General features: G+C 41.8%; 1 protein-coding gene across 1 annotated transcript in view; it reads left to right on the top strand.

The window, feature by feature from the left end:
• Positions 1-12,704, top strand: part of LOC126456416 (calphotin-like) — a 66,180-nt gene extending 53,476 nt beyond the window's left edge. The window contains exons 5-6 of the mRNA XM_050092168.1: positions 5,181-5,243; positions 11,919-12,704. Of these exons, the coding sequence (XP_049948125.1) occupies positions 5,181-5,243; positions 11,919-12,593 (738 nt within the window). The 3' untranslated portion in view covers positions 12,594-12,704. The remainder of the gene's footprint in view (positions 1-5,180; positions 5,244-11,918) is intronic.
• Positions 12,705-13,232: the final 528 nt, after the last annotated feature.

Consider the following 13,232-nt stretch of genomic DNA (forward strand, 5'->3'; position numbering starts at 1 on the left):
CTTTAAGTTGGCTAAGTCAATGGCTGAGGTTCTGTAGAGTGTGCTTGGATGTTGCCATCTTCTTTTTTCCAAGTAGTTCTAACATTACCCCTATTTTCCAAAATTTCTCAATAGCATATTTCGAATTCCAGCCACTGCTTGCAAGCAGGTTATTGATGTTTCTGTAACATTGCTTCTGTTTGACATAAATTTGTTATGACTCCATTCCCCCATGGGAGTCAGACGTTGCTGCCATATTCCTTGGGTTTCTGCACTTGTGTCCACTCAAACGTATTGTCAAATTTGTTCCATACCTAAATCAATATAACTTTAATACCTTCGTTAAATGGTAAGTCGGGGATAAGTCCTGGGCCCTTAACCCAGAAGTCTGTGGATCCAAAACACTCTCTGCTATCAACTGAGGTCCCACAAGCCAGGTTAAGAGGAATGCTTGGAAGATCTAGGCCCCAGGTTATGACATTATTTATTATTTTCCAAGTGATTCATATTTATTAAACAATTTTTAACAAAACTGCAATAGTACAACACAATGAAATAATCTTTTAGAAATCAGCAGTTCTTAAAACAATAAGTGGAATGTTTTGAATTCAAAGGAGCACAACGGCGTAACTTATTTAACATCCATACCACAGGTACACTAGTCTCACACAATGTTTTAAATTGCATACTTAAGATTCAACACGGTCTTTTAAGAGACCTGAAAAATTTAAAGCTAAACTTTTGAGAAGTCAATCTAACAATGACTAACACAAATTTAGTGACAGCTAAAATGTTTAAACAAATTTAAATGTCTCAAGCTAACAGAATGGTTTTTAAATTAGAGACCAAATTTTGAAGGTCAATTGTAACGACGACTATCAAAACTTTAGTAATGGGTGAATTGTTTAAACAAGTTTAAATACCAAAGCCAAAAGAATTTTTTAAATTACAAGCCAAAATTTTACATGATCCTTTCAGAGAGCTGACAAATATACGCAGTACAAGGGCCATAAAATCATCCAGGTGACTACGGAAAACTTGATACAGAAAGGGCATTTTACCAAAAGGAATCCAAGCTAAAAGACAAAAAGTTGCAAATTCTGAAAAAATTTAGGCCCACGCGAACCAGTGAGGATAAAGCTTAACTTAAGCACAGTCACTGTGCTATAGAGCTTCAAACAAGCTAACAGCGCAGTGAATCACAAATGCTGGTCAGAAATATCGTACTGCCAGTGTGCTCACCCTTCTCAGGTTGGGATAATTGAATGCATGGACTGTAGAAACATTAGCTGACCTATAAGGCAACATCACGGCGTACCTAAAATAACTTTCATGCGAGAAGAAGCTGCCTAGGAACACCAGAAGGTCAATTGGCACGATAACACAATGGCAACAAATAGTTGCCTGAACAGTTAATCCAGAATAAGGTGCAACAACAGCTGGTAAACTACGATTAGCTGACTGAACTAAGAATTTAAAGAATAGTAGAATTTAAACACTGGCGAAAACCAGAAATAAGTGTATTAATGTAACCAAGCTACAAACACAGTTTAAATAGATTTTAAATAACAATTTTGAACTTCCCTTCCGATTTGAAATTCTGGTTCTACTAATAATGTAATGATCAGATACCAGTGTAAGATGGCACACCGAACCAGTGAGACTCCAAGAATCTGGTAAGGAGTCTAGCCTTACAACACCGAGATTGCCAACACATAAAATTTCACAGCTCTCCAACAGCGTACCCGGTGTACTAATAGACCCGGCCAGATCAGAATCTAAAACATAATTAAAAGAACATATTAATCATAAAAGTTCATGACATCACGAGTAGCACCTGTGACTGCCGTCACACTCCCGCCGCCTGAACAGACGCTGACAATGCTAGGTATCATTTGAAAAGGAGAAGTACTATTAAAACCAAACAATGAAAATTTATCACCACAATCGTTATACCTGGAGTTACAGCTATGTTACTTTTCCAGGAAAGCAGCACATGGCGCTCAGCGAACACAGAGGTGGTCAGGCTCACGCAGTTTCTGTAAGTGACACAAACCACGCTAATTGCAAATAGAAACTGCTCGGAAGGCAAAAATTCACAACTAAGGGAAGGATGACATAGGGCAGGCACTCTTATAATTTACATACCTGCCGATGGTGTGTACGTGTACAAAGTTGCATTGTCAAAGATCATGTCTCCTGGGTTCTTCAGTTTTTTTTGTCAGCCGGTGTAAATAACGATCTAGAAGCTACATCTTTGTGGGTCTGTGATTCTTCTAATGTCCTTTACTTCTACATCTACATGATTATTCTGCAATTCACAATTAAGCGCCTGACAGCGGACTCATCAAACCTCTTCCAAGGTATTTTTCTACAGTTCCACTCCCGAACGGCGTGCTGGAAAAACGAACACTTAAACCTTTCAGTGTGAGCTCTGATTGTTATGATGATCATTTCTCTCTATGCAGGTGGGATCAATCGGAAGAGACAGTTAGTGACTGAAATTTCAAGAGAAGATCCTTCCGCATGGAAAAACACCTTCGTTTTAATGATTGCACCCATGCACATCCTGTCACTCTCTCCGCTATTTCTCGATAATTCAAAACGAACTGCTCTTTCTTTGAACTTTTTCGATGTCCTCCGTCCGTGCCATCTGCAGCAGGATTTTAGAACACATATTGTGTTCGAAAATTATGAATTACCTCGAAGAAAACGGTCTATTGACACAAAGTCAACATGGGTTTAGAAAACATCGTTCCTGTGAAACACAACTAGCTCTTTATTCACATGAAGTGTTGAGTGCTATTGACAAGGGGTTTCAGATCGATTACGTATTTCAGGATTTCCGGAAGGCTTTTGACACGGTACCACACAAGCGGATCATAGTGAAATTGCATGCTTATGGAATGTTGTCTCAGTTATGTGACTGGATTTGTGATTTCCTGTCAGAGAGGTCACACTTCGTAGTAACTGACGGAAAGTCATCGAGTAAATCAGAAGTCATTTCTGGCGTCCACCAAAATTGTGTTATAGGCCCTTTGCTGTTCCTTATCTACATAAACGATTTGGGAGACAATCTGAGCAGCCGTCTTCGGTTGTTTGCAGATGGCGCTGTCGTTTATCGACTAATAAAGTCATCAGAAGATCAAAGCAAACTGCAAAACGATTTAGAAAAGATATCTGAATGGTGCGAAAAGTGGCAGTTGACCCTAAATAGCGAAAAGTGTGCTGTCATCCACATGAGTGCTAAAAGGAGCTCGTTAAACTTTGGTTACACGATAAATCAGTCTAACCTAAAAGCCATAAATGCAGCTAAATACCTAGGTATTACAATTACGAACAACTTAAATTGGAAGGAACACATAGAAAATGTTCATCTACATCTACATTTATACTCCGCAAGCCACCCAACGGTGTGTGGCGGAAGGCTAACCAAAGACTGCGTTTTATTGGCAAGACACTTAGAAAATGTAACAGACCTACCAAGGAGACTGCCTACACTACGCTTGTCCGTCCTCTTTTAGAATACTACTAATGACCTCAGCAGTTGAGTCCCATAGTGCTCAGAGCCATTTGATTTTAGAATACTGCTGCGCAGTGTGGGATCCTTACCAGATAGGACTGACAGAGTACACGGTAAAAGTTCAAAGAAATCAGCAAGTTTTGTGTTACCGGGAAATATGGGAGAGAGTGTCACAGAAATGATACAGGATTTGGGCTGGACATCATTAAAAGAAAGGCGTTTCTCGTTGCGACGGAATCTTATCACGAAATTCTAATCATCATCTTTCTCCTCCGAATGCGAAAATATTTTGTTGACACCAACCTACATAGGGAGGAACGGTCACCACGATAAAATAAGGGAAATCAGAGGTCGTACGGAAAGATATACGTGTTCATTCTTTCCGTACGCTATACGAGATTGGAATAATAGAGAATTGTGAAGGTGGTTCGATGAACCCTCTGCCAGGCCCTTAAATGTGATTTGCGGAGTATCCATGTAGATGTAGATTTAGATATAGATGTAGATGATGCTGGTCCCACACCGCACAACAGTACTCCACAAAAGGTGGACGACCTTGGTGTAAGCAGCCTTCTTAGTAGACCTGTTGCACTTTCTAACGCTTCTGCCATAAATCGTAGTCTGTGGTTTGCTTTCTCCACAACATTGTCTATGAGATCGTTCCAATTTAAGTTAACATAATTGTAATACCTATATATTTAATTGAATTTACGACTTTTAGATTAAACTGATTTATCGTGTAACCGAAGTTTAACGAGTTCCTTTTAGCACTCATGTGGATGGCCTCCCACTTTTCGTTATTTAGGGTAACTGCCACTTTTCGCACCATTCAGATGTCTTGTCTAGATCATTTCGCAAATTGACTTTGATCATCTGATAACTTTACAAGTCGGTAAATGACAGCATCATCTGCAAACAATATAAGAAGGCTGCTTGGATTGTCTCATATGTCGTTTATGTAGATCAGGAAGAGCAGAGGGCTTGTAACACTTCAGATGGTTCAAATGGCTCTGATCACTATGGGACTTAACATCTGAGGTCATCAGTTACCTAGAACTTAGAACTACTTAAACCTAACTAACCTAAGGACATCACACACATCCATGCCCGAGAGGTCCCGCGGTTCCAGACTAAAGCGCCTAGCACCGCTCGGTCACACTGGCCGGCTATAACACTTCGTTGGGGACTTTACTCGATGACTTTCCATCAGTTACCACGAAGTGAGACCTTCCTGACAGGAACCCACGAACCCAGTCGTACAACTTAGGTGATACTCCGTAGATATGTAATTTGATTAGAAGTCGCTTGTGAGGCAGGGTGTCTATAAATCTAAAAGTGTCGAATCAAACTGGTATCTCCCGTTGATAGCACTCATTACTTCGTGAGGATAAAGAGTTAGATGTGTTTCGCAAGAACGGTATCTTCTGAATCCGTACTATTTGTCAATAAATAGTTTTTTTCCGAGGTAATTCATCGACAGTCTTCGTACCAGAGATCTAGTGCCCATAATTCAGGTCAAGCGCTCACAGCAGTGGGATGGGACAGCAGACCAGATGACCCGATATTGGTGCGACCACTTTTGCAGTGAAGGCGTTTCTGCAGGTTGACATATGCCTGATGGAGAATTTCGGAGGGCAGCCTTCTCAGCCATCTGTTGCCGAGTCGTGCGCTATAAAAGCCGGCCGTCCCAGGTAGGCCGCCAGAGTTCGGTAACCGTCTCGGCAGCAACATGGCTTACAAGGTAGGCGGGCCTCCCTTCGGCTCAAACACTAACCTGTGTCTTTATTTACCAGTAAAAGTGGTCACTCTACGTTTCTAGTTTGCTCATAGCGAAGGACGCAGGTATGGTAATCTCAGTGGCTCTACAAGTAGTGTTGGATGAAGTGTGATACGATTGGATCATCAGCTAGTTGAGCTCAACCGCGGAATTTTTCTCGCATCAGTATGAGCGAATGTAGGATTTATTCGAAAACGCAGTGAACGTGACTTTAGAACTAGCTGCAGTCCTACAAGTTCGATCCATTTCCTATCCATCTCTGACGTACAACTTTTTCTTTCTTTGCGTTACGTCAGGCGCCGGCAAGTACTTCGTCCGCAGAATCTCTGAGAACAGAGACTTAACTAACATATCAGCCAAGTGAATCTTGTGGCACTGTTCCACGCGTTATGTAGAATGTTTTATTGAACATTCAGTTACGTGCAACGTATTATGCTGTATAGTTTCTCTCGTAGGAAATATTTTTCTTAGAAAATCGTAGCACTGATTCTTGAATTTCTGTAGCGGTCTGTTCACAGTTTTTTTTCAGTCTCTATTAGACAATATGCGACAATAATACATTTTCTGGATTGCTAAGCCATATTCCAAATAAGTTTCAAGCAAAGCTATTAGCATTATGTTATCAGGTTTCAAAGCTTACTCATTAAATAGTAAAAATATCCTGGGACATAAGGCGTAAGTTACCATTCTTCGTTGTACATAACTTTCACATTTCCGTGGGTGAATATGAGTTGGTATCCATCAGTAGCTCATAGCACGAACTTCTAAACACTTAGTTAAAGTTTTGTTCATTTTTTTAGCTTTTCTCAGTATATCACTCGTTTATTTGACGAACTGAAACTTGAGTATGAGTTCATTTTGCTACTGAACTCTCATAGCTTCATGTCGTTACTGTGGATGCTTAGTCCAAAGAATATCAGAGATGACATCTCCAGACATCTCCATTAGCCAATAAATGAGATATTGGAATAACTGTAGCAAATTTATTAGAAAAATCTTAGAATATATATATATATATATATATATATATATATATATATATATATATATATATATATATATATATATTCGTCTTGGTCAAAGCGTTGGGAGCCGAGCCACTTTACCATGTGTGTGAAGAGGTGGAAATCATTGTCAGCCAACTCTGAGCTATAGGTTGAATATTCAGATATGTCCCGTTCGAACTAACGCAATAATTCTTCTTTTCAAATCAGGAAATGGCCCTTGAGTTTTGTGGTCCTAAAAAAGAGTGCTTGGACCCACCGAGGGCAGGGATTTTGAGATTTTTTGTCATTTAAAATCGTATACAGAACAAATTGTACATTTGGCTGGTTTATCAATCGCAACGCTCATTTTGAATGGCTACTGTAGAGAAATGAGAAGCATTATGACTTTCTTGCTATCGCAACTCTAAGGGTACTAATGTTCGCGTGTATCAATATAGCGACTGTTCGCCCCGATATCTGAGTGGTCAACGTGACGAATTGCAGTCCTACGGGCCCGGGTTCGATTCCCGGCTGGGTCGGGGATTTTATCCGCTGAGGGACTTGATGTTGTCCTGTATTAATCATCATTTCATCACCATGCAGTCCGCAGGTCGCCCAATGTGTCGTCGAATGTAATAAGACCTACACCAAGACGGCCGGTCCTGCCCCGCAAGGGGCCTCTCGCCCAATGACGCCAAACGCTCGTTTCATTTCCAATATAGCGACTGTTTGGTTCCACCCACTACTTCCTATGCGGCATGAAGACGAAGGTTACTTTCTGGATAGACCTCCTATCTTCCATAGTTCACCTGCTTTGCAAAATGTGCACGCTGATATCAAAGACGACACATTTAATGAGTCGTTCTGATGCAATAATTATGGTGTCTTCCATGACATTTCCTGTTCTTGAAAGAGTATAGTTTCTGCAGTGGACTGTTGACATGTTCTGAAGGTTTTGATACTGTTAAATTTCGAAATGTCGAGAGTATTAAGCAGGGAAAAGTTCAATACTAAAACTGCAGATTGCTTGCACAGTTCATCCTCTGGACAGACGTCAACACCGTTTTATATGGAAAACGATGTAGGTGCACTTATTATAATTTCTTCTCTCGCTTTTCGTTTTCCTACTCTGATTTGATAACACTATATTCCGGATCTGCAGATACTGCTACATATGAGTGCCTTAAGATATAATTCGGAAGTGTATAATACTAATTTTTTTCTGACCGGCAGTTAGTTAAGTGTAATCTACAAGCAGATTTAACGAAATCAGTAAACATCGATATCTGGAAGGCGGGAGTATGAGTTTCACGTGACTTCTCGTCATCACAACTAGTATGCTCCAGTGTCAGTAAATAATTATTTTACAGTTTCTTCCACCGATAAACGAACTGAATTTTCGGATACTGAGAAGTGACAGACTTCGTTGTTATTTTCTACTCTTCAAAAATTTTTCTTACAAAACATGTTCATTATGAGTTCGAACCTTATGCCAATTTGTCATATTAGTGGAAAAAAATAACACATTATATACAGGTTTGACAGAATAAAACATTTACAAACAAAAAGCAACTTGAGCACATGGCCATGTCCGTATATGTAGCGCCCACAGACAATTGTTAAGTCTTCCATTAACGGAAAGTGTCAGGCCAACGCAAACAGATGTGCTCATGCGCGTTTTACTGTATATTGTGATTTTTGACTTAATAATCATCTGTGAGCGCTACATATACGAACATAGCAAGCGCACAAGGTGTTTTTTGACTGTAAATATTTTATCTCTAACAAACCTTTATATAAAATGCTACATTTTATCCACTATTATGACAACTTAGAATGAAGTTCCAACTCACAATGAACACGTTTTGTGACAAAACATTTTGAAGACAGGAGATCACAGCAACTCTGTTGAAACCGGTCGCCGAAAACGAAGAAGTGTTTATACTATCTTGGCAATAGAACGTTTGGTTCCGAGATAAAGGTACTGTTTCCTAAATACTGTATCATATGTCGGGAATAGGATACTGTAGTATACAAATCTTATACCATATCAGTTAGATGCATCTGTTGCTTGTTTCTACAGGGAAGGCAAGTTACCTGTTTTCTATTTCGCAGAAAAATTTTCTGCCGTCAATCAATCCTCTTAGTATAGGGGTTAGACAAAAATATGCAAAATGCTACAAGAAATGCTAACTTGAACATAAGTACATATGCTAACCAACTCCGCAGGTTGCGCCGTTGCGTCTGACCACGAAAGGTACCTGCGTAATGTTGTCAATACATTGCAAGTGTGAGCCGTGACCGGAAGAGTGTTCTGTGTAGATGTGAGTGCATTATGTCAGATCTAAGTGAATTCGAACGTGGCAAGTCGCTGAAGCTCGTATGGTGGGTGCTTTCATAACCAAGGTAGCTGAAGTGTTTGGTGTTTCAAGAGGCATCGTATGGAAGGTTTATACTGCATATAGGGAAAAGAAGAAAAACATCATCCGCTAATTCACAACGCGGAGTGTGTGTTGAGTTACCGTGACGGTCGGTTATTGGGGAAGATTGTGAAGAAAAAGTAGAGAACTACAGCCGCGAAAGTCGCTGTAAAACTGAATGTCGCACTTGCAAACACTGTCAGTACCAAAAAACACGAAAGAGGCTCCATAAGCAGGGGATTCCAAAACCGCTCATCAGTGACATAAACAACCGTAACAGGAACGTGGTGCCGAAGCCATAAAACACGGACCATGGAGCAATGAAGGGATACGATTTTGTCGGATGAGTCTTGTTTCTCACTGTTTCCAAGTTCTGGCCGAGTCTGTGTACGAAGAGTGAAAATGTGCGGGTGTTCGGCGATGATTTAGACAGTAGTGTAGTGGTATTCCAAGGGCCCCATGCTTACTCTGCAAGGTCGCATTACTGACTAGGAATATGTCTCCATTTTGTCTGATCAGGTCCATAACGTGGTACTACGTTAGTTCCCCGATAGTGATGCTGTGTTCCAAGATTACGGGCTCCCTGTTCACATAGTTCGCATCGTCCAGGAATGATTATGTGAGAGCGAGGATGAAATGTCGCTTCTTCCCTGGCTATCACAGTCTCCAGATGTCAGTATTATAAAGCCATTGTGGTCCAATTTGGAGAGAGGGGTGTGTCATCGCTATGCACTTCCATCATCGTTACCTCAAGTTGCCACTAGGGGGAATGGTATAAGATTCCATTGAAAATCATATAGGACTAGTATTTTTCCATTACGAGAGGACTGCAAACTGTGTCGAATGCCTCCAGGTTTCCTACACCGTATTAGGCACGGTACTGTGTGGCGTTTTCGTTGTTTACATATTTTTGTCCACCCTCTGTGCTTCTGACACTAGTTAGGTTACATCTTTATTGGCACGGTAAAAAGATTTTATTAAATCATTTTTCTATGCAGACATTCTTTGCCAAGAAACAGAAGAAACATATCCGTTAGTGAAACTGAAGTGAAACATGTCAGAAAAAACCACACATGGATTTGCCTACAATTTTCGCAATTTTCTACATTCAGTTTTCTTCCCTTTCAGTTTATCCTGTACACGTAGTTAACGTGCCTATAAGATCAAAAGAGTTGAAATTTCATGTCCACAATGGTGGTTCACTTCATTCAATGGAAGTTGCGCAGAATTTAATAGTGTATTCGACAAATAACAATAAACCAATATTTTTCTCCACTGAGAATAAAACCATGCCCACATACTTTCCGTGTATGTTTGGAAGATAGTTTCACCTTGTTTAGAGGGATAGATTGATTTCTGTCACCTTATGCTCTAAAAATTATGAACTCCTGCCAGTAGTGACAGCCACAGTTGAACTGTAGTTTCTTTGCTCTGACTGGGAGGCTACTGATGGAATAAAGCATAGTAAACGCACTTAAGGATTTCCGTCGACACATAGTACTCGACTGAGCGAGGATGCGCAGTGGTTAGCACACTGGACTCGCATTCAGGAGGACGACAGTTAAAACCCGCGACCTACCATCCTGATTTACGTTTTCCGTGAGTTCCCTAAATTACTTCAGGGAATTGCCAGAATGGTTCCCTTGAAAGGGCACGGCCGACTTCCTTCTCCGTCCTTGCCTAATGCGACGGGGTTGATGACCTCGCTATTTGGTCCCCTCCTCTCCAAATCAACCAACCAACCATAATATTCGGATAAAACAGTCGAAGGTCCCAGAAAATTTGATTTTCTAACCGGTTTCGCATATCAGACGCGAGTATCATCAGATGTGTAAACATTACTGTACTTAGAAACAATATCAGATAAAGTTAATCACTAAAAGCAGTTTACGACGCAATAACTTATGATTTTTGCCACGGTGGCAACATGTTGTGGGGAAAGGAGGAGATGGGTAAAATTACTATTCAGGCTGGAACACAGTTTTTACGAGTATTTACGCTATGAAGAACATGGTTACACAAATTCTGAACGTACGTCAAGGCGAGTATTTAAACGCAACCAGCACACCCTAGGATGAATTCAGAATAGCATGAGCGTAACCGACACAGCAGGTAAAGGCTCTTTCTTAAAGTGGAAGAGGAATTGAAGATATTTACGGAAAAGGAAAGAAACTTGCAAAATTTATTAAATGATTACAGTGAGTTCAATTTGAACGGGTTTTTCAGATCTTTCGATGTGGTGCAACAGAAAATAATGTTAGTACATGGTTTGTAAATATCGATATGACTGTTACGTTCCCTGTCAAATGTGATAACTTACATCGTTTTGCTCTGGTCATATATCTGATCAGTTAGCTTACAGTAAGCATGGCAGATCCAAGCCACATCACTTTATGTTTAGCTGCGATACCGCATGGTGCTTTTAACCTCCTGACTTCTTCTCATCATGCTAACTATTGTCACTCGCCTTAGCTGCCATTTAATGATTAAAATTTTTTGCTGTTATTGCTAAATACTATAATTTTTGTAGACCTGATGATGCTCGCGCGTCAGGGGCGAAACTGGTTATAGCTGTGTGCGACTTGTGGTTTTTTTAATATGTTAGTTATAATAATGGTTAGAGATTAATGCCCCATTGATATGGAGCTCGTTAATTGTCTAGTTACGCGACGAAAGGAATAAGTGCGAGATGCGGCAATAACGATGTTAATGGAACGGTCCCAACGAAAGTCACATGTGGTTTTGCGAAATTACGAAAAATCTAAATCAGTATGATTTTACGTTGGTTGAAGCCCATTCCTACTTCAAACACTTCTAGTCTTATAACCACTTCTTCATTCACTAAAACGGGTAGTAGATATTACTAATTGTCGAACGTTTAACGCCACAGGCGAAATTGTTCATCGGTCATTAAAATTTTAGAACCTTAAACGTAATGGACACAAGACACGGAATGAAGAAGGCCAGAGACCTAATCCCTTCCTTGTGCATCAAACATCACAGAAAAAAATTAAGGCTAGCTATATGGCCTCTTTCATAACAATCGTCGAATAGAGGAGAATAGAGAAAATATTTTTCAGTAATTTTCTAGTTAACTGAAGCCAGTAGTCGATTGCATAGGGATTATTTTACAAATAGCGAAAAATAAAAAACTAACTTCAAAGTAATTGCGAGAATGAAAAAAAAGAGAAAGTAACAGTGCTTATCGAATTCTGGTACGTTCTTACATCCAGGTGATCATCTTCGCGGCGGTAGTGGCTGTGGCTCGCGCCATCTACCTGGACGCTCCCGCGGTGTACGCTCCGTACGCCGCCAGCGCCTATGCTGCTCCCGCTTACGCCGGCCCGGCTGTCGTCGCCGCCCCCGCCGTCCGCGCTGCCCCTGTGGCCGTCGCCGCCCCCGCCGTGAGGGCCGCCGCAGTGCCGGTAGCTGCCGCCGCCCCCGCAGCCGTGGCCGCCGCCGAGTACGACCCGCACCCGCAGTACAGCTACGGCTACAGCGTGTCCGACGCCCTCACCGGCGATTCCAAGACCCATCAGGAGAGCCGCGACGGAGACGTCGTCCAGGGCAGCTACAGCCTGGTCGAGCCCGACGGCTCCGTGCGCACCGTCGACTACACCGCAGACCCCGTCAACGGCTTCAACGCCGTCGTGCACAAGGAGGGCGGAGTCCACCCGCCTGTTGCCGCCCCCGCTCCTGTGGCCGTGGCCGCCCCCGCCGTAGCCAGGGCTGCCATCGCCGCCCCAGCTGTGGCCGCCGCCCCTGTGGTGAGGACCGCCGTCGCCGCCCCCGCCATCGCAGCCGCCCCCTTCGCTAGGGCAGCGATCGCTGCACCCGCCTACGCCACCTATGCTGCCGCTCCCTACGCTGCCCCTGTCTACCCGTACGGTAGGACTGTCATTGCGTGAAATCTCATCCGGCGGCTCCCACATGGGCAACCCTGAACCCTACTTGTTGCTGGGTTCGCAATCACATTCATTCTGTACCCATAACATGCAAATAAAGATGTCTTATACTTATTTCCTTGCGTCTCTTCTGTCAGCTGCATGTGTAAAACTTGTCTCTGTATTAATTACATGGACACGTACCTACCAGGTTCCAAATACTAACCACACTCAACCTAAAACCTTTTTCTAATGTTGGTAATGCAACATTGAGATAGTTGAGTAGGAAATCAGATTATGCCAATTTTTTCTTAAACGTTAGTGAGTTGCAGGCAATCCCGAGAGATGAACTGAAAGAAAATAGTGTCTCTACAGTCCGTGCTAACAACGGAACTTTGTGAAAACGATCGCTTCAAATCGGTTTTAGCTCTCTCTTGTTTTATCGATACTCTATCGTCCGTCCATCTGCAGGCACTTATTGACATGCTACTGGCGATTACTGTTATAAACAGCCCCCTTGCGCGTTTCTAGGTCTGCCAGAAGAATACTTATATCCTGATCAAGCGATGTGGACTCTTAGCGTTAATGCTAGCACCATTGTGTCTGTCGTTCTACGAAAGAAAACAATTTGAAGTTTCATGTTTACCTGGTGAATGAAAAGTG

The sequence above is a fragment of the Schistocerca serialis genome, chromosome 2 (assembly GCF_023864345.2).
Source record: "Schistocerca serialis cubense isolate TAMUIC-IGC-003099 chromosome 2, iqSchSeri2.2, whole genome shotgun sequence".
NCBI classification, from domain to species: domain Eukaryota; kingdom Metazoa; phylum Arthropoda; class Insecta; order Orthoptera; family Acrididae; genus Schistocerca; species Schistocerca serialis.